Source organism: Eumetopias jubatus, unplaced genomic scaffold, assembly GCF_037043125.1.
Source record: "Eumetopias jubatus isolate StellerSeaLion01/CBP00866 unplaced genomic scaffold, mEumJub1_p1.0 scaffold_13, whole genome shotgun sequence".
Taxonomy (NCBI): Eukaryota; Metazoa; Chordata; class Mammalia; order Carnivora; family Otariidae; genus Eumetopias; species Eumetopias jubatus.
Window position 1 is genome coordinate 7,545,944 of NW_028274819.1, and position 23,323 is coordinate 7,569,266.

The following is a 23,323-nucleotide window of genomic DNA, read 5'->3' on the forward strand; positions in this document are numbered from 1 at the left end:
GGACGTGGCGCGGAGTTCGCGGGTGGGGCTCCTTCCTCCCCGGCCCTGCTCCCCGCGGCCCGGCGCGGTTAGCGGCGGCGGCGGCGGCGCGCGCGCGCGCGCCCGAACGCGGGGCCCGGCCCTATAAAGGCCGCACGAGGAGACGCGCGCTCCACTCCGCGGAGGGCGCTCCGCGGGCCGTGCCGTGCGCCTGCGTATTGCGGGCCGCTCCCCGCCGCCCCTCCGCCGGCCGGCCGGGCCCCGCCTCGGCTCCGCGCCCTCGCCCCGCTCTCAGCCGCCGCTCTGCCCCGCAGCAGCCAGCCCCGTCCCCGGCAGCATGTTCAGCTGGGTCAGCAAAGATGCCCGCCGCAAGAAGGAGCCGGAGCTCTTCCAGACGGTGGCCGAGGGGCTGCGGCAGCTGTACGCGCAGAAGCTGCTGCCCCTGGAGGAGCACTACCGCTTCCACGAGTTCCACTCGCCCGCGCTGGAGGACGCTGACTTCGACAACAAGCCCATGGTGCTCCTTGTGGGCCAGTACAGCACGGGCAAGACCACCTTCATCCGGCACCTGATCGAGCAGGACTTCCCGGGCATGCGCATCGGGCCCGAGCCCACCACCGACTCTTTCATCGCGGTCATGCACGGCCCCACCGAGGGCGTGGTGCCGGGCAACGCGCTCGTCGTCGACCCGCGGCGCCCCTTCCGCAAGCTCAACGCCTTCGGCAACGCCTTCCTCAACAGGTACCCGCCCCTTGCCCGGGGGAGGGGGGCGGAGGGGGACCCCCGGGGCCGCACTCGGGTCCCGAGCGTACCGCGGCCGCGGCCCGGCCCCGCCTCCCCTCATCGTCCTTTGTCTCCGAGGCCCTAGCGAGCCCCTCGGCGACCGCTCCCTGGGACAAGGGCCCCTGCCGCTTCGGCCCACCCGGAGGTCTGGGGGGAGGGTATCGCCGCCCCCTCCCCCGCCCCTGTCACCCCCAGAACTTTCCAGGTTATCAGTTTAACTCCCAAACCTTCCAGCAGATCCCAGCCCCACTTCCCTCAGAACCGGGGTCAGCGTTGGGAAGGTGAGAGATTCCTGTCTCCACCTCCTCCCAGTGTAGTCCCAGACTGGATGCACCGAATTCATTCAAACCAACCCCTTTCCCCCTCCCTTCCTTCAAGTGGCTGCTGCCTAAGTGTCGTGGAAAAATATGTGAAACTTTCCGTCATTCCCTTTGCTGCTGTGCTGCCCCCGGGACCGCTGGTTTTGTGTGGGAGGGACAAGGAGGATCTGCTGTGGCCTGCTGAGTTTGGGGGCAGTCCGCGAGGTAGCAGGCAGATGGAGTGTGAACACTTCTCCTGGGGGGGGGGGCAGCTCGAAAGGGTCTGTGCTCCTTTAGGGGTTTCAGGAAGCAGCCTCAGTCTGTAGCACTGGGAGGCCTGGAATGAGATCTGGGCCCTGACTCGCTCACTAAGAGGTTCCTTAACCTTCTTAGGCCTTAGTTTCCCCAGTTAGATGGGTGAAATCGGCCTCCTCATGATCCGGGTCACCCTCCAAGACTCGGACCCTCATGATGCTGGGAATGGAAAACATTGGTCTTTCTATGGAGTCAAGTTCACGCTACTCTAAAGGAGCTCGAAGGCACTTGTCAGTGGTTCTAAAATCCCTGTCCCCACCCCTGCCCCCAGGGACATGTGAAGACCAAAGGACTTCACAGATCTGCCTTTCCTACCAGCCCCCATTCAAGGAGTGACTCCACATGCCTTTCAAAGTCTGTGTCAGGGACGACCTAGGAAAGAATCCTTGACTCTTGCCTTCCAAGTCTCCGCCCCGTATGATCACATTCCTTTCCCGACACTGTCCAGCCACACGGGGTGAACCAGCTTGCTCCTGATCCAGGCCAGTGGCCAGCCTAGCTCTGTGCACAGAGCTGACTTTTAACAGAGAGTACAGGCAGACTCCTGTTATGTTTTTTTGCCCCTTTTGGGCATTTAAGCCCGGCCTCCTGTTTTATGGTTGATGGCATTGGTGTGTCACGGCAGGAGCTGAATAAAGCCCTTCGTGTGAGAGGCATGACCCTCTTCGCCTTGAGCCCTCCTCCAGAGAATACCTGTGTCTCGGAATTAACGTGCCCGTACACGGGCGATTGGCCCAGACTCTTAGCTGGTGGGCACCAGAGGATCTTGTGCGCAGTTTGGCTGCTGTGCTGGGAATTCCGAGCATTATTAGGTCTTGCCTTTCACACAGAACTTTGGGAAGCTAGAAGGAGGGATAAGTACACCTTCTTGTCCTTGGGCCTCCGCTTCTTATTGTGAGAGCAGACTGCTTTTGAAAGGAGAAACGGGGTACTCAACCTGTTTCTGAATTTGGAGACCTAAAGTTTCAGAGTTGGAGGGGATCATAGACGTCATCTAGGTGGTTCAGGAAGCCCCAGCTTGGAGGGCTCTGCTGATTTGTTGAGCTCACCAGGGCAGCTTAATGGAGCGCTCACTGGCTGACCGGCCTTGATGCCTCCGGTTACCACCTGCTGTTGGTTCTGCCCGGAAAAAAAGCGCAGGTCAGGGATGCTGGGTCCAAGACAGACACTCTGATGATGTTGGTGCCACAGGATTCAAGACCCACACTTTTATTTATTATTTATTTATTTTTTAAAAGTAGGCTCCACGCCCAACATGGGACTTGAACCATGACCCTGAGATCAAGAGTCGCACGCCCTACTGACTGAGCCGGCCAGGCGGCCCTTATTTCCCTCTTGCCACTTCATCTCCAGAGCGTTCTCGATCGCTAACAGCCCTGCCAAAAGGGGTCTTATCAGCCGAGGGGCAGGGAGGGCACAGGCTTTGCCCTGGGGCAGGGCCCCGAGCTGTGTCAGCCTGTGGAGTGCATGGAGTGCCTCCGGCTCTAGCCGTACAAAGGGGGCTCTTCTCTGGCTGACACAGCCTCTCCGGGCAGCTTAAAGAGACCCATTGAGCCATGAACTTGACTTTCTGCCCTTTTTACTCTAAGTGGCTGCCCTAAGACTAAAATCCAGTGGAGCCGACCGAGACAGACTACAGTCACGTTGTCCTAAGAGCATCCTGGGAAGACTCACTGTGTGGCTGCCACCAGCCGCTTGCGGGGCGAGAGGCAGTCAGTGTGTCCTTGGTGGTGGAAATGAGGCGGCTGCATCTGTACTGCTTGCCCCCTTTCTTGTCTCCCCCGCCAAGCTCCCAGGACTGCGGGGCATCGCATTTCTGGGTCTTACCGATGTTACCTTACTCGCAGGTCTCCTTTACAGGGCGGTTTTATGTATTGTTATTTTTCAGAGCCAGTTCTACTTCAGGTTCTTTTGATTCGGTCTTCCCTCTGTGACCCTTCCCTAGCAGGAGCCCCAGGTGGTGCGCCACGATCAGGGCGTGCGTGTGCTGCCGCTGGCAACAGTGAGGACCGGGTCCGAGGTCTGCGGGTCAGCCGGTTTTGCTCCGTTGTGCTTGCAGGCAACACCCCTCACCCTGGCCGGGTGCCGCGGGCCTGGCCACTGGTCACTTGCGGGGGAGTTGGGGGGTGGGTAGGGCCAAAAGCAGAACCTTACCAGCTCAGATTCCTCCCCACAATTGGAAAGGCGGCTTTAAGCCTGCATCCTGCAGACAAAGGGGCAGTATTTTCTTTGCTCACAGTGTCTTTTTCAGGGAAGTTTTTTTAAAGGAGCCTTTTCTGTGTCCAGTAAAGAATTTCTGCTATCGGTTGGGACAGCCCCTTGCTGTTCTGGGCTGTTCTCCCCTCAGTGGGAACTCAGGCACACATGGCTAAGCCCTCACTCAGGAGTTGCCAGCGCCTCTGTGGCTTCATTTGTTCTTCCTCGGCCTGCTCCGGCTTTCGGAGAATGGTGTCTGTACTCCCGGCGCCGCCAACCAGCCCACGTGTCCCCCAGCTTGTACTGGCTGCCCCCTGCTGTCCCTTCATCCAAGCAGCTGGGTGGGAGGGGTGGGCTTGTCCCAGCAGCAGCAGGAAAGCCTCTCCCCACCTTCAGTGTGTGGAAATTTAGCTAGCTAAAGTCCCAGGGTCACCTTTCTGTTTCCCTTCTGGAGTTGAACGGTGTCCTAGGCTCGTGCAGTTTTCACTAGCACATCAGCAACTTGAAAGTTGAACTCTTGAACTCTGGGGGAAAAGCTAATGTGAGGGAAATGCTGATGCAAGCCAGTTTGAGCCACTGGTTGGATTCCCAGTTAAGACAGTACAGAGTTCAGGGGCGCCTGGGTGTCTCAGTCAGTTAAGCGTCTGCCTTTGGCTCAGGTCATGATCCCAGGGTCCTGGGATCAGGCCCTGCATCGGGCTCCCAGCTCAGCAGGGAGTCTGCTTCTCCCTCTCCCTCTGATCCTCCCCCCGTTCGTGCTCTCTCTCTCTAATAAATAAAATAACAACAACAAAAAAGACAATACAGAGTTCAGGGGCCACCCCTGGAAACACTAGAAAACCTCCTGTAAATGCCTTGCTTCGGGAAAGGAAGGCAGAGGTGGAGAGGAGAGTACACAGAAAGCCCCCTGTCACTTCTGGAGCCTCAAGAGCTGAGTCTTGACGTCTCCCCTCCGGCTTTTGCTCCCGTGCAGGTTCATGTGTGCCCAGCTGCCCAACCCGGTCCTGGACAGCATAAGCATCATCGACACTCCTGGGATCCTGTCTGGAGAGAAACAGCGCATCAGCAGAGGTAAACAGGCTCTGACACAGCCCAGGGCGCCTTCCCTCTGCGGTCTGTGACGCGGACCACATGCTGCCCCCCAGGTCCCTCTCAGCCCAAGCGAGAACCCGTCTTAACATCAGCCCGTGTCTGCCCAGCGCCCTGAACCCCGAAGGGGCAGAAGTTGCTCTCTCCCTTGGCTCCCTGTGCCGAGGTTACTAAGCTGTCGGGGGGAGAGCACAGCCTATTTTGCGTGGCTCTCGTGTTTCCAACGCCCGGGGCATGCTGGGACAGAGGGCAAGCTGGCGAGATGGCACCTGGGGCTGGCTGTGAGGTCACGGGAAGTCACTCCGTGTCTGAGCTCTGGGTACCTCGGCCAGCATTGCTCTTCCCCTGGGGCGCCCTCACCTTACTTGGTGTGTAAAAGCTTTGCCTCCTGACGCCGTCAGAATTCCTGGCAAGCCCAGCAGGTCTGTGAGGAAACACTGGACCCGAACAAGCCAGCCGGAAGGAGGAGCTGCAGGAATTTGTTAAATGTTTAGGGGCTCCTGGAAAAGTGTTTCAGTTTGCTTCGGGGTTGGTAATCAGCAGCCTTCCCGGGGCCTGGAAGGTTTTCGTGCCGAGTGTTGGTACTCCAGGCCCCCGGTTGTGTCAACTGCTGTCTGGACTCTGAAGATCTGGTTCAGGATGAGCCTGAACTGGGTTATATTTCTGCTGCTGTTCCATTTTGTGGAGGGGCGGGGAGCCTTGGGGCCTGAATGCTTCCTGGCAGGAGCATGAGGGCAGGCCAGGAGGGGAGCCTGCAGCTGCAGATGTGAAAATGAAATAGGATAGCACTCAAACAGGGGTTGAGAAGGGGCCGGATTTGTGTATCATTAACTTACAAATCTTTCCTGTGCCCCTTTCCCTCTGGGCTGCCCAGCATTGGTCAGCTTTGCATTTGAAGCCAGCGACCTGGTATTTGGGGGATGTTTATGTCTGCTGTGGCTCCGAGGGGGCGGGGGCCCCGTTCTTGGTGCTGAGAAACCTTGCTTCTCTTTTTTTTTCCAGGCTCTGGGCCCCTGCCAGCAAGGGCTTGCATCAGAGCATCCTGAAACTGCTCTATCTCTCAGTCTGGTTTAAGCTCTTAGGCTCTGCACCCTAAGGATAAAGACAATCCTAGGAGTTCATGGGAGCAGCTTTGGGACCCCTTCTAAAAAGGCGAGGGCTAGGGGTGCCTGGCTGGCTCAGTTGGAGGGGCATGCGACACTTGCTCTCAGGGTTGTGAGTTCGAGTCCCACGTTGGGTATAGAGATTACTTAAATAAAAAAGAAGGGGTACCTGCGGTTAAGCGTCTGCCTTTAGCTCGGGTCATGATCCCTGGGGTCCCAGGATTGAGTCCTGCCTCGCATACCCCGCTCAGCGGGGAGTCTGCTTCTCCCTCTCTTCCCCACCCCCGCTCGTGCTCTCGCTCGCTCGCTCGCTCTCTCGCTCACTCTCTCAAATAAATAAAATCTTTAAAAAAAAAAAAACTTTAAAAATAAAAAGGTGAGGTTGTTTTTCCTTACTGCTCTTGTTGTTCCAAGCTGGTTTTAAGAAAATGTCTGGTAAATGGGGCGCCTGGGTGGCTCAGTCGTTAAGCGTCTGCCTTCGGCTCGGGTCATAGTCCCAGGGTCCTGGGATCGAGCCCCGCTTCGGGCTCCCTGCTCCATGGGAAGCCTGCTTCTTCCTCTCCCATTCCCCCTGCTTGTGTTCCCTCTCTCGCCGTGTCTCTCTCTGTCAAATAAATAAATAAAACCTTAAAAAAAAAAAAAAAAAAGTCTGGTAAGCATTAAGAAGACCCACAAGGGGGGATTTATTCTCCGTTTACTTCCAGGCCTGAGTTATCCTAGAGGGACTTTCTTCGAGGCTCCGCAGTGTTATCTTCGTAATGATCTGGAAGAGCAGGCAGAGGGGCTGCTTCTGACTGGGGCCGTGGGCTAGAGAACTAGGCCACCTCTGGGGTGCGCACGGTGCTCCCAGCCCAGGGGTCAGTCGATGTGTACACGTGTTTGGATAGGGACAGTAGCTCACCAGAAGAGGCCTCACCACCTCAGCAGGCTGTGCTCACTGTGGCCTTCAGAGCTGGGGGTTATGGCATTTGAGGGAAAGGGCGTAGGGTCCTTGTGACCCCTGTAACCACTGTTTTCCACCAGTGCCGTGGAATTCCCCCGCTGGGAGGCATGTCTTTGACACGTCAGCCTGGGTCTGGAGAGGCTAGTGGGCTGACGGGTTGGGAGTATAGGTCTTGCTGCTTTGGGCACCCTGGTCCTGTCTGCTGGGATGTACCCCCCCACCCCCCCACCCCGCTGCCTCCTCCTTCCCTGGTTGGCAAAAAGGTGGGCAGTGATGTCCAGACCTGCGCCCTCTGGGACGGGCACCCCCGCAGCGCCTCCCTGGGCCGTCCAGGCGGGGGATCGGCACACAGGGCGCACTTTGGCTGTGCCAGTGGGGGATGTGGCGCGCGAGGCAGTCCTGGCCTTCAAGCTGTCCATGCAGGTGGCAGATATTGGAGGAGGAGGCCAGCAAGAGACGCCAGGCTCACCCCTGGTTGCCTCTGCCCCCCTCCAGGTGTGAGACTGGCCCCTCTCTGTCCTGGGGCGGCACAAGGCCTCCCCCACCCTATCATGGGCAGGAAGGAGGAGTGGGGCTTAAAGATAAGGGCATTGCTCTGATTGGGGGAGGGCTTTCTAAAAGTTACCAAGTTGGGATTTGCTCTGCAGTGTTTGGTGTCGGCGTTTGTTTTTTTTTTTTTAAAGATTTTATTTATCCACTTGAGAGAATGAGAGAGAGAGAGAGAGAGAGCACATGAGAGGGGGGAGGGTCAGAGGGAGAAGCAGACTCCCCACCGAGCAGGGAGCCCGATGCGGGACTCGATCCCGGGACTCCAGGATCATGACCTGAGCCGAAGGCAGTCGCCCAACCAACTGAGCCACCCAGGCGCCCCATGGTGTCGGCGTTTTATCATCCAGAGAGAGATCATCACGCAGCACCTCTCCGCTCTGTTGGCCGGGATCTTCAAGGGAGGTGGCCGCTAGCTGGGCGGGGAAGGAGTGGCCTTCTGCTTGGAGGCCCCGCCCACCAGTCTTCGCAAAGGTCCCGTGTTGCCCTGTCCAGCAGAGGAAGTCAGGGGAGGGCAGTGCGTTCCAGGCTCCCCGGCCAGCTCGCCCGTCTGCTCCCTTTGCTGACAGCATGGAGAGCAGGTGTTTCCCTCTCAGCGAGATAGGGCCAGCAGAAAACACGGGTCCTGGGCAAGCAGCGTGCGCTTCTGTGGTCTGCCGATCTCGTTCCCTGGAAACAGAAGGTTCTTTTGGAGGTTGCCTGTGCATTAGAGTTGTTAATTAGATTTACATCCATTTCCCATCGTATCTGCCAGGCCCCTCCTGGTTTCTTCCCCTTTTCCCCATGGTCCCTTACGTGTGCAGGAAATACTGTCTGGAAAGATAACGTAGGGGCTGTGCAGGCCCAGAGCAGTCAGGATAGAGGCCAGGCTCTGCGAGAGACCCCTGAGAATTATTCCGGGAAAGAGAAGAGGCTTCCGTGGGGGTCTCAGGGTACACTTCCCCGTTGTGCTAATCTGAGGGACTTTAAAGATAAACGTTCTCGTATGTCAGCAGAGAAGGGTGATCTGTGGGGACAACATTCATTCTTGAGTGCTATGTGACTGATAAAGGGCATTCCAAAGGGCACCCGGGGCCCGGTGGAGCGGGCGCCCTTGGCTCCCAGGCTGCCGCCCACGCCTGCACAGGCACGAGCCAGAGCAGAGGTTTCCCAGAGCGGGTCCCCGGGGGGCAGGCTCAGGTGGAGGCCCCTGCCTGGGGCTCAGGGTCCTGGCCAGGGCTCTCCCTGCCACTGTCACCACGCGGCTGCGAGCTGGCCGTAACTTCTGCGCCTTGGTTTCCCCCACGCGAGTCGCGTCAGCGGGGAAGCGTTCCTTAAACTTGGGTTTGGGGACCGACGCCCAGCCGGCCTTGTGCCCGGCTTTCTGCATACCATCTGCGTCCTCGCCTCGGGAGCCAGCACCCCTTAGCTGTCCCACAGCTGCCCGTGGGAGGACGCTGCTGCTCTGCAGATGAGGAGGCCGAGGCTTGCCGCATGGGCTAGCGTGTGTCTGCGGGCCCAGCAGGAGCTGTGCTCCTGCCACCCGGTTGCTGAGAGCGGATGCTCGGCTCGGCTCAGCTCGGCTCCTGGGAGCGCTGACAGCGCAGACCGGGCGAGTCTTTGACCCTCAGGTGGTGACCGCGCAGGGCTTCTGCACTCTCCTGACAGGCCTTTGCCTTCTCTCCCGCCCTGAAATCAGACTCTGAGTTCACAGATGGACCCGAGGTCCAGGGCTTGGAACAACCATGCTGATATCTTCTTCCTTTTCCCTGTTCTCTGCCTCTAGCCAGAAATCGCTCCCTCCACCCCACACCCTCTGTGGGTGGGTGTAGGACCCCTGGTCGAGGCTGGCTGGTCCCCTAGCTTCTCATTTGCCCTCCTGCTGACTGTCCCTGGTTCCCAGGCTCCCTCCAAGCCTGGAAGCCATCCCATTAGGCAGGTAGGGCCTTCCAGGTGCAGAACGGAGTCCTCTGACTCCGAGATGGGGCCGCGCTGTGGGCAGCCCTCCCTTCCTGCTGACCCCTGTGCTGACTACCTCCGGAGCTGCCCCACCCCTAAAAGCCCTCCATCCAGGTCAGGGTTTTCTGCAGCCCTTAGAATGCTCCATGAGGTTGCCTGCAGGCCTTGGGCTAGGCCACGTGCTGCATCCCTCTTGGATTCCCAGCGCCCACAGTACAGATGATGACAGAAGGTTCAGGCCCCAGCGCAATACTTTAGGAGCCGGGGACCCTGGGGAGTTACTGCAGCCCATGTGCTAACCCCTTGCCCTAGTACCTAGTGCTCAGTGACATGTTCAGCCAATGTCAGCTAATTACAAGTAGACACCCAAAAATCCAGGGATTCCCAGACTGATTAGAAAGACCTTTTTCTGACTAACATCCCGAGGAGGCCAGAGGCTAGGGGAACACTGAGTCAGCCGGAATTTCCCTTCCCAAGGCCCCCAGCCTCCTCCAAGCCTCCCTCTCACCCCCGCCATTCCCCACCCCACCCCCCCCCCCGGTCCCCTGGACAGCTTTTGGCCCGAGCCTTTGGTGGGAATGCGGCGCTCTGCCGAGGGGTGTGGGCCGCCGCCCGCGGAGGACTGGTACCAGCCGGCGCCCGGCCCCTGTGCGTTCCGAGGCTGCGAGTCGACAGCCGGCTCGAGCAGCTGTGTGAGCGCTTGCGAACGTTCCATTTATATTTGGTGGTACGAGGCATTCTTCGAGCGTGAGAAGTGGTCCTCGCCTACGCACCGCTCAGAATCTGCGCTCCTTGAGCCCAAAATACAATTCCTCTGTGTAAATAAGAGCAAACATTTACCAAGTGCTCACAGTGTGCCAGGCACTCCCTTGCTGCCCACAGCAGCCCCGCACGTTAGAGACTTAACACCCTCCCGTTACAGACAAAGAAACAGGCTCGGACAGGGGCCGTGGCCTGCTGGGGTCATGCAGCTGGTTGACAAGGAGAGGGCTCCGATTCAAGTGCCGGCCTCATTCCAGAGTCCATCTGTCCTTCCCTGCCCTTTGCCCATCTCCCGGTCACATTTGCAGAGGTCTTTGCCCTTGTTAGGCGCACGGCTCTAGGAAGCAGTTGCATAACCACCACCGCCATGATCAAATCTAGTCTTTCCATCAGCCTGGAAAGTTCCCTGTTCCCCTTTGTAGTCCCCTCCGGTCCGTGGCAACTCACGGACCTGAGACTTATCCCTGAGGTTTTGCCTTCTCCAGGATGTCCATACAAGCCTTCTGTGCCTGTCCTCCACTTAGTGTGTGCTTTTCCTGTATTCGAGAGCATGAGCGTCGACCCATCATTGCTCCCGTTCCGTGTATGTACCCTCATGTCTTACCCATTGGCCTGCTGAAGAGCCTTTGGGTTTCCAATTTGGGGCAATTTTGAATAAAGCTCCTACAAACATTTGCGTACAGGTGGATTTCAGTTTCTTAATTTCCCTCGGGTAAATACCTAGGAATGGGGAGGCCCCTTTCTCCTCGCCACTGAGCCACCCCAAGGAAGTCCTTCGCTGAAGAGTGTGCCCGCTGGAGGAAGCGCGGCAGCCATGTCGGTCCTCTCTCAGCTCCTTAATCTTCGTCTTGCCTTCCTGTGCCCCCCTGTCCCGGGCCCGGCACCGGTTGGAAACGTGTATGGTGGGAGCCACGGCAAGAAATAAGCAAGGCCCACACAGCTTGAATGGCAGGAAACAAAAGTCGATTGCAGACAAGCCCTCTATTGTTGATGTTCTAGAAACTTGGAATGTATGAAGCAGCTTTTCCACCAGCTGCTGGAACTACCTGTGTTTGGAGGGTGTCAGGAGAGGGCGAGGACCTGTGACAACTTCCTCTCTTCCGCCTCTGTGCCTGTGGTGGGGAGCGGGACTCTTGTCCGGACGGCCGACTGGTGAGGAGCCCGAGCGGTCCGGAGGAGGCTGGCTGGGAACAGCGGAGGCCTGTCCACGGGGCCCGTGTGCTTACTTCCCGAGGCCGGGTGGCCCTGAGCGCACAAGCGACTCTTCTTTGTCCCCTCTTTCCCCGTCCCCACGACGGTGCATGCCTGTGCGCTGAGATTTACCACGGTAACCCTTCTACATGCACGGTTTGGTGGCATCAAGTACATTCGTGGTGTCGTGGGACTGTCTCCACTGTCCACCTTTCAGACTTTGCCATCTTCCAAACGGAAGCCGTAAGCCCACTAACCACTCTTCCCGTATCCCCCTCCCCACAGCCCCTGGCTCCCACCGCTCTCCTTTCTGTCTCTGCGGACTTCGGATGCATGGAATCGTGTAGCGTTGGTCCTTTTGTGCCCGGCTTAGTTTATAATGTCCTCAAAGTCCCAGAATTTTCTGCGCTAGAGCTTGTCCCGTAGCAGAGACGGCCCCGGCTTTTCCTCCCGCTGTGGATTCAGTGGCCAGACGCATCCTGGCACCGAGGCAGACCCCTCGTGGGTCCGGAAACCTGGAGGCTCACCGCCTCGGGCAGTGCTGAGGGTGGGGGCGCCGGCTCACTTGTCCCCTGCCGCCCCGCTTCGGGCTGAGTGGTGGCCGCGGCCTCCCTGCCACGGGCACAGACCCGATTGAGGCTTCGCGGCTGCTGCTGCAGGTCCAGCCCTCGGCGTCTTTCAAGACACCATCTCTCAGGCCAGAGTGAGGATTTGGTGGACAGATGGGGGCTGGGTGGGCCTGTGCGGTCATACGCCTGTGATGACATCATACCGCCCGTGCCGTGACCCTTTTAGTGACCCCGTGGACGTACTTGGCCAGCCACCATGTCTCCCTCCCCAAAAGTGGGAGCGTTTTTCATAATAAACAGGAAATTTCATTTACCTGCAAAAAAAAAAAAAAAAGGACTTAGAGCTCTGTTGGCTCCAACTTGAGGTGTTGGCGGGTAACTGGTTTTGTGGGCGGGGCAGGAGGGGGCACTTGGGGTTCTCGGCTCTGCCCTGGGGACCCCTCCCCCTCCTCTCTCTGTCTTTCCGGGAGTCCTCCTGGGCCCCCACCAGTGGAGGAGGGGGCGTGAGGCCACTTCGGGAGGAGTCTGGGGGGTGAGCTCAGCTCCCTGTGCGCCGCCCTGACTGTGGGGCCAGAGCGAACTTGGGCTGGAGCCCAGCCCATCCGGGCGCCCCCCATTCCCATTCCAGGCACCTTGCATCCGGCATCGCTGCCTCCCCAGCTCTGCGAATCTGTGCTCCGTCAGCGTGCGGTGGTCTGAGGACAGGCAGTGTGACGAGAGGACGAGTTGGGCCTCATTTTTGCTGAGAGGGAACTGTCATTCATTCCTGAGGCCTTGCTTTTCCAGGGCTGACCTGCCGTTCCCAGAGGCAGCCATAAAAGGCTCCCTGCCCGCTTCCCTCGCCTGCTCCTCGGCCCTCCCGTCCTCGGTTTCTGCTGGGGGCGTCTCTCTGGGCATGCTGTCCTGTGGCTCTTGGGGCCAGGGGGGAGATGGTGGCGGTGGCCATGTCCTCTGCACCCGGCGGCCTTGGGTGCTGGCTCCAGGCTGTCTCCCACTCTCTGAGCACTGACAGTTGGGTGGTAGGTGGTCCGGCTGTTTGCAACCCTCTGCCTGGGCCTAGGGAAGGCCGATGGCTGCCCTGCCCAGGCTCAAGTTCACATTTACCGGGACCTTACTGCCCAGCCCCCACCACCCCGCCCCCATTAGAAACTCTGGCTGGTTGAGGGACTGCCTCTGATCGGAGCACCCTGTCTCCCTGGCGTGCTGTGGGGGGAACAGACTGCCCGTTGCTGGCATCGCGAGGCTGCCGTGCTAAGTCAACAGAAACAGTGAATCTGGGGTTTTCCTGAGGTTCCGGTGTCTCACCCCCAGGACGAAAGCTGGCCACTGGTCTCAGAACCAGGCTGAACTTCAGCGGCTCTCAGTTCCTGACTGGTTCCACTGTCCCCAGCCCCTCGGCCCCTCCTGCCTGTGAGGCCTGTGCTGGGATCCCCCTGTGTTACCTGATCTAATCCCCCCCTACGGTCAGAGGAGGAGGAGTTGTTTTTGGAATTTTACAGATGAAGAAATGGTAACTCAGGAGTTCAGAACTTCGGGTCAGGTCGCAGTCAGCGGCCGGCGCCGGGAGTCGAATCCAGGGCTGGCTTATTTAAGAGCCTGTGTTCTTTCCAAGTGCTTAAGTGTGGGGAGAGGCTTGGAACGCTGTGGCTTCGGGCGCACAGACGGCTCTGAAGCACACTTGAACCTGGGGGGCCTGGCGGCGAGAATGTTTATCCTGCCAAGCAGACCTTCACCCCTTGGCGCACCCCCAGTGTTAACTGTTTATCTTAGAGCCCTTGCGATGGGGGCCTGGTTCTGGCCTGAGTGGAGGTAGCCTCTTGGGGAGCCCGGCTGCTGACTTGCCTTCAGTCCGGGAGGCTTGGCAGGACTGGGAGCAGCCGAATACCACTCTGATGACCCACTCAGCGGGCTCCTTACCGGAGGGGTGGGGAGGGCTGCCCCCCCCCCCAACGGCGCGGTAGTTCACTCTGTCCTTTTTCGTTGTTCTCCCCCTCTACCTGCTACTTTTGTGTAACCTGCAGTCTGGATCATGCGTGGCTAAATCCCGTTTTGGTCAGAGGGTCGCGAGCACGTTGTCAGGAGCAGGCTGTCAGGACGAGATTGGTGGGCCCGTTTCTGGGCAGGGTCTCGGGCTCTTCTCTATGAGAGCAGCTTCTCCGGCCTACTTTCGGAGGCTGACTGCACTCTGGGGCGTATTGGGTGCTTCTTAAGAGGCCCGGCCTGTATTTGAGGTGGCCTGTGGGGAGCAGGTGAAGAACAAGGAGGAGCCCAGAGACGAGGAGGCTTGCCCAGAATCAGCCGGAGAGGACACGGTAGTTCGGGGGCTTCGACCCAAGCTTCCCAAAGACTCTTAGGCCATTGTTGTCACCTGGTCTTCCTACGTCTCCTCATCTTTATTCCTAAAAGATGAGAAATAGGGGTGCCTGTGTGGCTCAGTAGGTCGAGCATCTGCCTTCGGCTCAGGTCATGATCCCAGGGTCCTGGGATGGAGCCCCGCATCGGGCTCCCTGCTCAGCGGGGAGTCTGCTTCTCCCTCTGGCTTGTGCTCTCTGTCTCAAGTAAATGAAATCTTAAAAAATAAATAAATAAAAGATGAGAAATAGAACCTTCACTTCTTCTGGGGGCCGTGGAAGAAGTGGAAACATTTTAAAAGGAGGCGTGACTGTGAAATAGGATTTAGGGTAAACTGCTGTTGGAGAGGCCCCAAAATCCATTGGCTTAAACCAGATATCAGCTAGTTGGGTGGAAAATAACAGTCCAGGCCATCCTGAACGTTCAGCTTTCATCTCTGAACTCAAGGTGGTTGCTCCAGCCCCTGCTATCACATCTGCATTTCATTCCTCAGGAAGGGAGAAAAGGACAAAGGTCTCATAGACCTTGTTCATTTCTGCCACAGGAGAGGCTAGAAAATGCGGTCTTAAACTGGGGGGCCCCTTAAACTGGGGGGCCCTGAGACCGTTGTCAAGGGAAGAACTACAGTGCGTGGTCTCTGCTGCTGATGGCCCCGCCCACCAAGGGGCCTCCACTGGACGCTGGGAGACCGCGTAGCCTACACTTGAGAGCTAGACGTGATCTAGTCCAGCTACCTCGTTTTAGAGACGCATTTAAGGCCTAGAGAGGGCATGGTGGTGTGTAGCATTTCGTAGGCTTGTTGTAGAGCAGTGGCCAGGGAAGTTTTTCTGAAGGGTCAGAGTTAATGTTTTTGGCCTGCAGGCCTGTGGTCTCTGCCGTGGCTGAACTCTGCTGCTGTGGACAAGAGCAGGCACAGACGGTACGGAGGAGCGTGGCCGTATCCCGCTAAAACTCTTATTTACGGGGGGCGCCTGGGGGGCTCAGTCATTAGGCGTCTGCCTTCGGCTCGGGTCATGATCCCAAGGTCCTGGGATCAAGCCCCGCATCAGGCTCCCCTGCTCAGCGGAGAGCCTGCTTCTCCCTCTCCCGCTCCCCCTGCTTGTGTTCCCTCTCTCTTTCCCTCTCCCCCTGTCAAATAAATAAATAAAAATCTTAAAAAAAAAACAAAACAAAACCAACTCTTATTTACGGAACAGGTGATGGGCCAGCTGCAGTTTGCCAACCCCTGTTGTGGAGAATAAGTGAGGTTCCTGGAGAAGGGGGGCCCAGCACGAGCACCCCACGCGTAGCAGCTGCAGGTGTCCCGGCTGTTCCTTACTGTCCTTTGTCGTGTAAGGGCATCCAGCTGGCATCGGCAGCCCCCGAGTCTCGTTCTTCTCACCACGCTGCTGGGCTCCGCCTCCTCACTCTTGCCCTGGTCTGAGCCACTTTAGAGCCCAGATTTTGTGACTTCTTCTTCTTCTTCTTTTTTTTTTTTTTAAGATTTTATTTATTTATTTGAGAGAGCGAGGATGAGCGGGGCCCAGGGCGGTAGAGGAGGAGGAAGAAGCAGGCCTCCCCACTGAGAGAGGGAGCCCGACACGGGGCTCAATCCCAGGACCCCGGGATCATAACCTGAGCCTCAGGCACACGCTTAATGGACTAAGCCAACCAGGCGCCCCTGGGTTTTGTGACTTCTCTTGCATTATTTATCGGTGGCTCACCTCTCCATGCCAGGTGCTGCTGGGCGAGGGTATCGGGTGGGTACAGAAATAGGGGGGACCTGACGCCCCTGCCCTCGGGGTGCTGTGCTGGCCCCGTGAGGCACATGGTGGAAATTTAAATGACACCAGGCTGAGAAGTTCGAGGTCAGGTCAGGGAGGAGAGCTCTCAGAGCAGCCTGGCCCCCGGTGCCCCCAAGCTCACCCCACTCTTCCTGCAGGTTACGACTTCGCTGCCGTCCTGGAGTGGTTCGCCGAGCGGGTCGACCGCATCATCCTGCTCTTCGATGCCCACAAGCTGGACATCTCTGATGAGTTCTCCGAGGTCATCAAGGCCCTCAAGAACCATGAGGACAAGATCCGCGTGGTGCTGAACAAAGCAGACCAGATCGAGACCCAGCAGCTGATGCGGGTCTATGGGGCTCTCATGTGGTCCCTGGGGAAGATCATCAACACCCCCGAGGTGGTCAGGGTATACATCGGCTCCTTCTGGTCCCACCCGCTCCTCATCCCTGACAATCGCAAGCTTTTTGAGGCGGAGGAGCAGGACCTCTTCAAAGACATCCAGTCTCTGCCCCGAAACGCTGCCCTCAGGAAGCTCAATGACCTGATCAAGCGGGCACGGCTGGCCAAGGTAGACTGGGGGTGGGGGCAGGGCCCCCTGCTGGGTGGGGCCCATGGGGGCTGGGACTGGCACCTGGGGCCAGGATTGATCTGCCATGGCTTTTGGGATGCCCGAGACCCATCCGCACAGACCCACAGCCACACCTATGTTGCCCTGTGTCTAGACGGGGACGGGTCCTCTGTGCGCCCATGGGTTGTGGCCCTTGCTCAACTGAGTCTTCTTGATGCATGCCGACGTTAAGCGGGAAGGGAACACTGGGCCAAGGGGTGGCCTGGGAAGTGGGGAGCCAGTGGGGGTGCGGCTCCGGTCCTCATCGGCTTCCCCTCCCAGGCCTGTTGATTGAGCACTCCGTGTGTGCGGGGTGCTGGGGACACAGGGGGACTGACTCGCACAGTCCCTGCCCTTCCAGCGCGCACCAGTGGTACCGGGAAAGCGGCACATGTAAAGGGAAGTCAGGCACGGTTATTTGTCCTGTCGTGGGATGCCCCAGAAGCAGGCGACTGGGAGGCCACGGGTGGGTGCTGACGCATAAGCCAGGACAGGAAGGAGCTAGTGGAGAGATGGGGTGCAATCCTGTGGGCCGAGGGAGAACCCTGGGCGGCCTCAGCCCCCAGAGGTCTCGTAAACCATCCGGCCCCTCCCTTGGTACCTGCTGGCGGCGGCTGGATTGCTCAAGAGCTTGGAATCTCAGCTCCGGGCCACGTACTTCAGGGAGACCCGGCGTGGCTGGGCCTGGGAGAGAAGGCTGATGCCCCCAGCGGGCCCCTCAGACGCAGAGGGGCAGAACACCCCCTGATTGAGCGCGACCGCACGTCATGAGCCCACGCGGAGAAGTCCGCGGGCCGCCACCGTGCGCATGCGTGGATCATGCTCGGCTTCAGCGGGGACCCAGTGCCTCACCGCTCCTCTGATGAAGTGGCCGCGGAGGGCAGGGGTGTTCACAGCTGCCTCCTGGCTGGGGGGGGGGGGGTGGGTGCGGGGCTAGGGCTTCAGGGAAGGCATCCTGTGGCCGGTGCAGCGGTGGCCCCGGGCTCCCGAGTAAAGGCCTGGGGAGTGGCGCCTCCTCTGCAGGTGGCAGGCCCCCTCCGGGGAGAGCCAGGAGGAGCCCTGCGGCCCTCGCTCCTGCCTCCGGGAGCCAGCCGCCCGAGCGTAGCTCCGGCTTCTGCGAGTCCGCTGTGGGCCACACACAGCGGCTCAGGCCGCCCCACACCCATCTCGAGGTCTGAAGTCAGGTAGCATTTTGATGCTCACCATCTTGAGTAAAAAGAACTGATCTCTCATTTTCTAACACCAGTCTGTGTCTCCACGCTGGTTACCAAAGTGCTCGTGGACCGTACTGGAGCGTGCTAGAAGCGCGAGCCCTCGGGCCCCACCCCACACACCTGAGCCGTCTGGGGATCTGTATGCACAGTGAGGTTGCAGACTCTGCTCTGGGGTCTTCCACCTCTCACTTCTGGAAGCTTCCCAATGTGGGGAGCTGGTTCTGAGAGGGACCCCGTGAGAAAACCCGCATCACTGGCTCCTGGCCTCCCGGTTCCAGGCTGCAGGGAAGGGCAGTGCTGCTCCCTCCTTGGCCAGCACCCCCCCCCCCGCCCCCGCTGCCAGCAGGGCCGCCTATGCCCTCGCGAAGCCTCCTTCGGGGATAGAACAAAGGGCGGGCTCCCCGTTCATCTGCAGAAATGATGTGTAATCGCCTGGCTTCTGGGCACCCTGAGTCACCACGCCTGGAAAACCCCAGGGCCTCCGATCTCGGCCCGTCCCGCACCTGCGGTTCCAGGCTGTTTCCTTTTCCTGGAGCGAACGGCTTTCTGTGCCAACCTGCACGGGCCCGTGATGGGCAAAGGGGCCGCTGCCATGCTCTGTGACAGACCTGCTGCCCTCGGGCCGTTCGCACACAGGGTCAGGCCGGGGGAGGGGCTTCGATGGTGCAGAGCTGGCAGTGGGGGGAGGAGGGGGAGGCTGGCCGGCTGCAGCCCTCCATGCCCAGACGTTACTTGGCAAGGCAGAGGGCGCTGAGGGCCCGTGGCCTTGGAGGGTGCCCAGCATTACCAGCCCGCCATGGGGAAGTGAAGGGTGTGCTGCCCTTCGCTGGCAAACATCGAAGTAAGGTACTGAGCTCAGATAAACTTCAGAACATCTGGGTGAAGGCTCATGTGGTTTTCCTAGTCCTTACTCACGCCGAGCTGTCCGGGTGATACACTGAGCAGAACTCGGGCTGTGTTGGGGTTTTGAGAACTCGACGTCGGCGGCCACCGGTGTGCGCGTGTGGGATGGCGGGCTCTGCATCTCCGCCGCGGGACAGGAAGCTGGGGGTGCACCCGGCGCCCCAGAGAGCATGGGTCCTGGACTGCTTCAGGCGGTCCCCGGTGACGTGACGGTCCTGGCCTTCTGGGGCAGCCCGGCGCAGGCCCCCTCCCGACACGGTGCCCCTTCCTGTTCTCCAGGTGCACGCCTACATCATCAGCTCCCTCAAGAAGGAGATGCCCAACGTGTTCGGGAAAGAGAGCAAAAAGAAGGAGCTGGTGAACAACTTGGGAGAGATCTATCAGAAGATCGAGCGGGAGCATCAGATCTCCCCCGGGGACTTCCCGAGTCTCCGCAAGATGCAGGTATGGCTGTCCCCCGCTCGTCGCCCTCCCTGGGATGGGGCCTCCCAGCTGGGAGCCCCTGACTTCAGCGGCCATGACACCGCAGAGGGGAATGCGGTGACTCACCCCCAGGGGTGGGGAAAGGGCGGGGCGCCAGGCCCTCCAGCACCATCCTGGCTCCCCCCCCCCCCCCGCCAGCCCTTCAGGGAAGGAATTGTTCCCATCTCCACTAAACAGACTGGGGAGCCAAGGCTGAGGGGCAAGCCTCGGTGGGGGCGTGACCTGGGGCCGGCTCTGTGGCTCGGGACCCCCTGCTCCGGCCACTCTGCCTGGAGTCCGTGGACACCTGACCCAGCCCTTCCCCCTCCCTTGCCCACCACAGGAGCTCCTGCAGACTCAGGACTTCAGCAAGTTCCAGGCCTTGAAGCCCAAGCTGCTGGACACGGTGGACGACATGCTGGCCAACGACATCGCCCGGCTGATGGTGATGGTGCGCCAGGAGGAGTCCCTGATGCCCTCTCAGGCCGTGAAGGGCGGCGCCTTCGACGGCACCATGAACGGGCCCTTCGGGCACGGCTACGGCGAGGGGGCCGGCGAGGGCATCGACGACGTGGAGTGGGTGGTGGGCAAGGACAAGCCCACCTACGATGAGATCTTCTACACGCTGTCGCCTGTCAACGGCAAGATCACGGGCGCCAATGCCAAGAAGGAGATGGTGAAGTCCAAGCTGCCCAACACCGTGCTGGGGAAGATCTGGAAGCTGGCCGACGTGGATAAGGACGGGCTGCTGGATGACGAGGAGTTTGCCCTGGCCAACCACCTCATCAAAGTCAAGCTGGAGGGCCACGAGCTACCCGCCGACCTGCCCCCGCACCTGATCCCGCCGTCCAAGCGGAGGCACGAGTGACCGCCCCGCCCCGCCCGGCCGGGCCCACTAGGGGGTGGCGAGGGGCCGGAAAGACTGAGCAGAGTTTCCTCGGCTCTTACAAAGGAAAACCGCCATCTTTCTTTGCAGGCTGTTCGTGGGCCCAGCAGGGAGGTGGGCGATATACTTGTATGTGAATGATGGAATTTTGTGCACAAGAACTATGGATATTTTTAATATATAACGTTAGAGGCAGCGTTCTTTCTTGCCCCTGTCCTCCGCCCACCCCCCACCTCCAGCTCTGCTGTACAGCACGTGCCCCCCCTGGCTCACCACCACTGCCCCCCCCCCCCCCGGCAGCTGCCGTGTGTAGACAGGAACCCCAGGATTCCAGTTTGTTTCTAAGCTGAGTACTGCTTCACTGAGCCACTGGCTCCTTCCCTGTCCAGCTCTGCCCCCTCGCCCTGCTCCTGGATTAAGCTGGTTCTGGTGCCTTCCGCCTTGCCCTCCCCGGTGGCCCCCATGCACGGGCCCTGCTCTTTGCTCTCACATCGCACCCCCACCCCCCAGCTTGACAGTCACAGAAGCAAGCCCAACTCCCTTTTTTATGAGGTCCAAGGGATGAGGGGGATGCGAGAACGTCTCCCAGAAAAACATAAGCTAGTTTTGTTCTGTAAAGTGACACCTTTCATACTTGACCGACTTTTCCAGTAACTTCCCAACCTCTTGTTCAGAAGCTGTGATTTTTGTCTGCTTTCTCACACTCCAACAAGGGGGCAGCTCCACCCAGGAGCTGTTGGATGTGCAGAGCACACCCTGTCGGTGACGCCACGGTTTGTGTTCTGCTTCTTCCTTTCACCCCCTGGAACATTCTGGTGTACCTCCTCCCCCACCTTGGATGGGTGGTGGGCCCTCATGAGTCTGGCCTGGCTTGGTGCTCCAGCCCAGGCCTAGTGTCCAGACAGCAGAGACCAGGGACAACCCCGACCCTTCTCTCCTTGCACCGCCGTTCATTCCCCGTGGAAGCTCTCTCCTCCTATTGAGCAAAGCGGGGCAGCGGACGTCTTGGATGCCCTTCGAATAACCTCCCTCCAGGCTGAGGTACGAGGGACTGGAGGCAGTGAGCAGCCAGGGCCGGTTGCCCCATCAGCTTTGCCTTGGCCGGGCTCTCCCAGCACAGCCTCGGGGGGGCCGGGACCCAGCACAGCCTCGGAGGGCCGGGATGCGCTCCACTCACCGGCTCCTTGCTGGAACCGCGGTGGGGGGAGCACGCTTCCCACCAGGCACTCCCAGGGTAGGTCTCAGGGACTCCGGTGGACCTCTTCTGGCACCACCCACCCCGCCCCCCGCCCTCCAGGGCTGCTCCCCGGGCCTCTGCAGGGTTTGCGTTACCTGTGGCTGGCTTCGGCCCACCATTGTGTGCAGTATTAGGTGAGGGCGGGGGCAGCCTCCTGGTTGGGAAGTCACTGTGAGGTGTCCTGGCTCATCCCCACTTGCCTGTGGGAAGAAAAAGCAACCAAAGACCGCTTTTTTTTTCTTGCATTAAAAGAAGGTTTAATTGTGCTGAAGCTTTCGGTGCTCAGTTGTCACTTCCAGGGACCTGCCCCACACAGCGCCTGTTGGGACACTGGCAGAGCATGTGGAGGGCCGAGGTGCCCGCAGAGACCGATGGGCAAGCCTGCCGGGGTGCGGTGGTGGTCCCTGCCCTGCGATGTTCAACTGGGCGGCAGCCGCTGCCTTCTCAGAGAGTGGGAAGGGGTAAAGTCAGGAGAACTTCTGGGGACAGGCTAGGCTGGCCCCCCAGGGGCTGGGGGAGAAGGTACCCACATTCTCCCACCTTCACAGCTTCTCCGACCTGGGCCCCATCCCTTGCCTCGGGCAGATGGGGGGCACCAGAAGGGGTCAAGGAGACAAGGGTTTAGTGTGCTCCACGCTAGCCCCAGGGTGACTTGGAGACAGGCCTAGAGGCACACCAGCACCGACAAAAACACAATTGGGAAGGGTGGGGCCTGCGAGGGTCCGGGACTGTTGGTTCCAGCGGAGGGGAGGGAAGGGTGGCAAATCGGAAGCTGATGCGCCCTGGAAGGTAGAACACTCGAGGTGCAGTCTGGGTGGAGACTGGTCCAGGCTGGCCCATGTGTGGCAAACGGCAGAGCACAAAGAGGTGCCCGTGGCTTTGGAGGGCCAGGTTGTGGGCCGCAGCTCGTGTGGCAGGCGCCTGGTCTGATGGCCAGTGGCCCAGCCAGTGGGGGGGGCCCACCAGCTCTCCCGTTACCACTCAGAAGGTTTGCCTTGACCTCCAAGACCTAGGAGGTCACTTTTCCCCATTTCACAGCCAGGGAGTGGAGACTCGGGAGAGCTGGGAGACTCAAACCCAGTCTGCCCGACTCCAGAACATGGGCTCTTGAAAGCAGCCTTTAAAAAGGAAAAGCTTGAGGGGCGCCTGGGTGGGTCAGGCTTCGGCTCAGGCCATGATCCCAGGGTCTGCGGGATTGAGCCCCATGTCCGGCTCCCTGCTCAGCGGGGAGCCTGCTTCTCCCTCTCCCTCTGCCTGCTGCTCCCCCTGCTTGTGCTCTCTCTCTCTGACAAAATCTTAAAGGGGGGGGGTGGGGAAGCTCGCTGTGTCCCCAAAGTCTGTGCTAAAGACTCAGGTTTGAGAACCCCACACTGAAGGTCCAACGAGGTCACTCCAGCCCAGGGCCTTGAAGGCTTGGGACAGTCCTCAATTTCCAGGGGTCACCCAAGAGGTAGAGCATGCTCGTTCAAGCTGTTAGAGAAGGAAAACCCAACTTCGGAATTCTTACGGAATGTGGGTGAGAGGCGCTGCTGGCCCGCTCTGCCCCTTCCAGCCGAGGCCTGCACTCTCAGCATGGGGCTGCTGCCCCAGGAAACCTCAGCATGGGGGTGCTGCCCCAGGAAATGGATGCCCATCTGAGGCTTGAAGGAGAGGCCCTCGGCAGGTGTCTGCCCCCCTGCTGCTTCAGAGCTCCTGTCCCTGGTCTGTGTTTTATAGTTGGTGGGGGGTCTTCTAGGTTCAGATGTGGCCACCCTCCTGAGGGCTGGCCCCCCATCCCTTCCTCCTCCCTGCCTCCCTAGACCGCTGCCCCTCTGCATTCGAAACACCCCAGCTGAGCAAGTACCCAGAAGCAGGCCTCAGGCCAGGCAGGGGTGGTTAGAATCCCAGCTCGGCCACTTGTTAGGACTTAGCCTCTCTCTTCCCGAGGCTGTTTTCTTCGTGTGCCAAATGCAGGGACCCCAGCTTCACAGAGGGAAGGCCCCTGGGGTGCCCAGCTCCAGAGGCCCACCGTGGTTGGTCAGGAGGGTGGTAAGGATTGGTGCAGGGAGCCCAGCACCGCACCCAACTCCCAGAACAAAGCAGGCAGGACCCACCCTTCCCTGAAGCAGCTCGCAGACTGGGTGGCGCCCATGGGCCAGAGGGGCGGTGGCCAAGGGGGTTGAGGGCCTGGCTTCCTGTGCACC

General features: G+C 59.7%; 1 protein-coding gene across 1 annotated transcript; it reads left to right on the top strand.

Moving 5' to 3' along the window:
* Positions 1–154: 154 nt before the first annotated feature.
* On the top strand, positions 155–21,411 carry EHD1 (EH domain containing 1). Its single transcript, XM_028118236.2, has 5 exons — positions 155–720; positions 4,546–4,643; positions 15,987–16,399; positions 18,835–18,999; positions 19,361–21,411. Exons 1-5 carry the CDS (start codon positions 317–319, stop codon positions 19,883–19,885), a joined length of 1,605 nt encoding a protein of 534 aa, XP_027974037.1. The 5' UTR covers positions 155–316; the 3' UTR covers positions 19,886–21,411.
* The last annotated feature ends 1,912 nt before the right edge of the window (positions 21,412–23,323 follow it).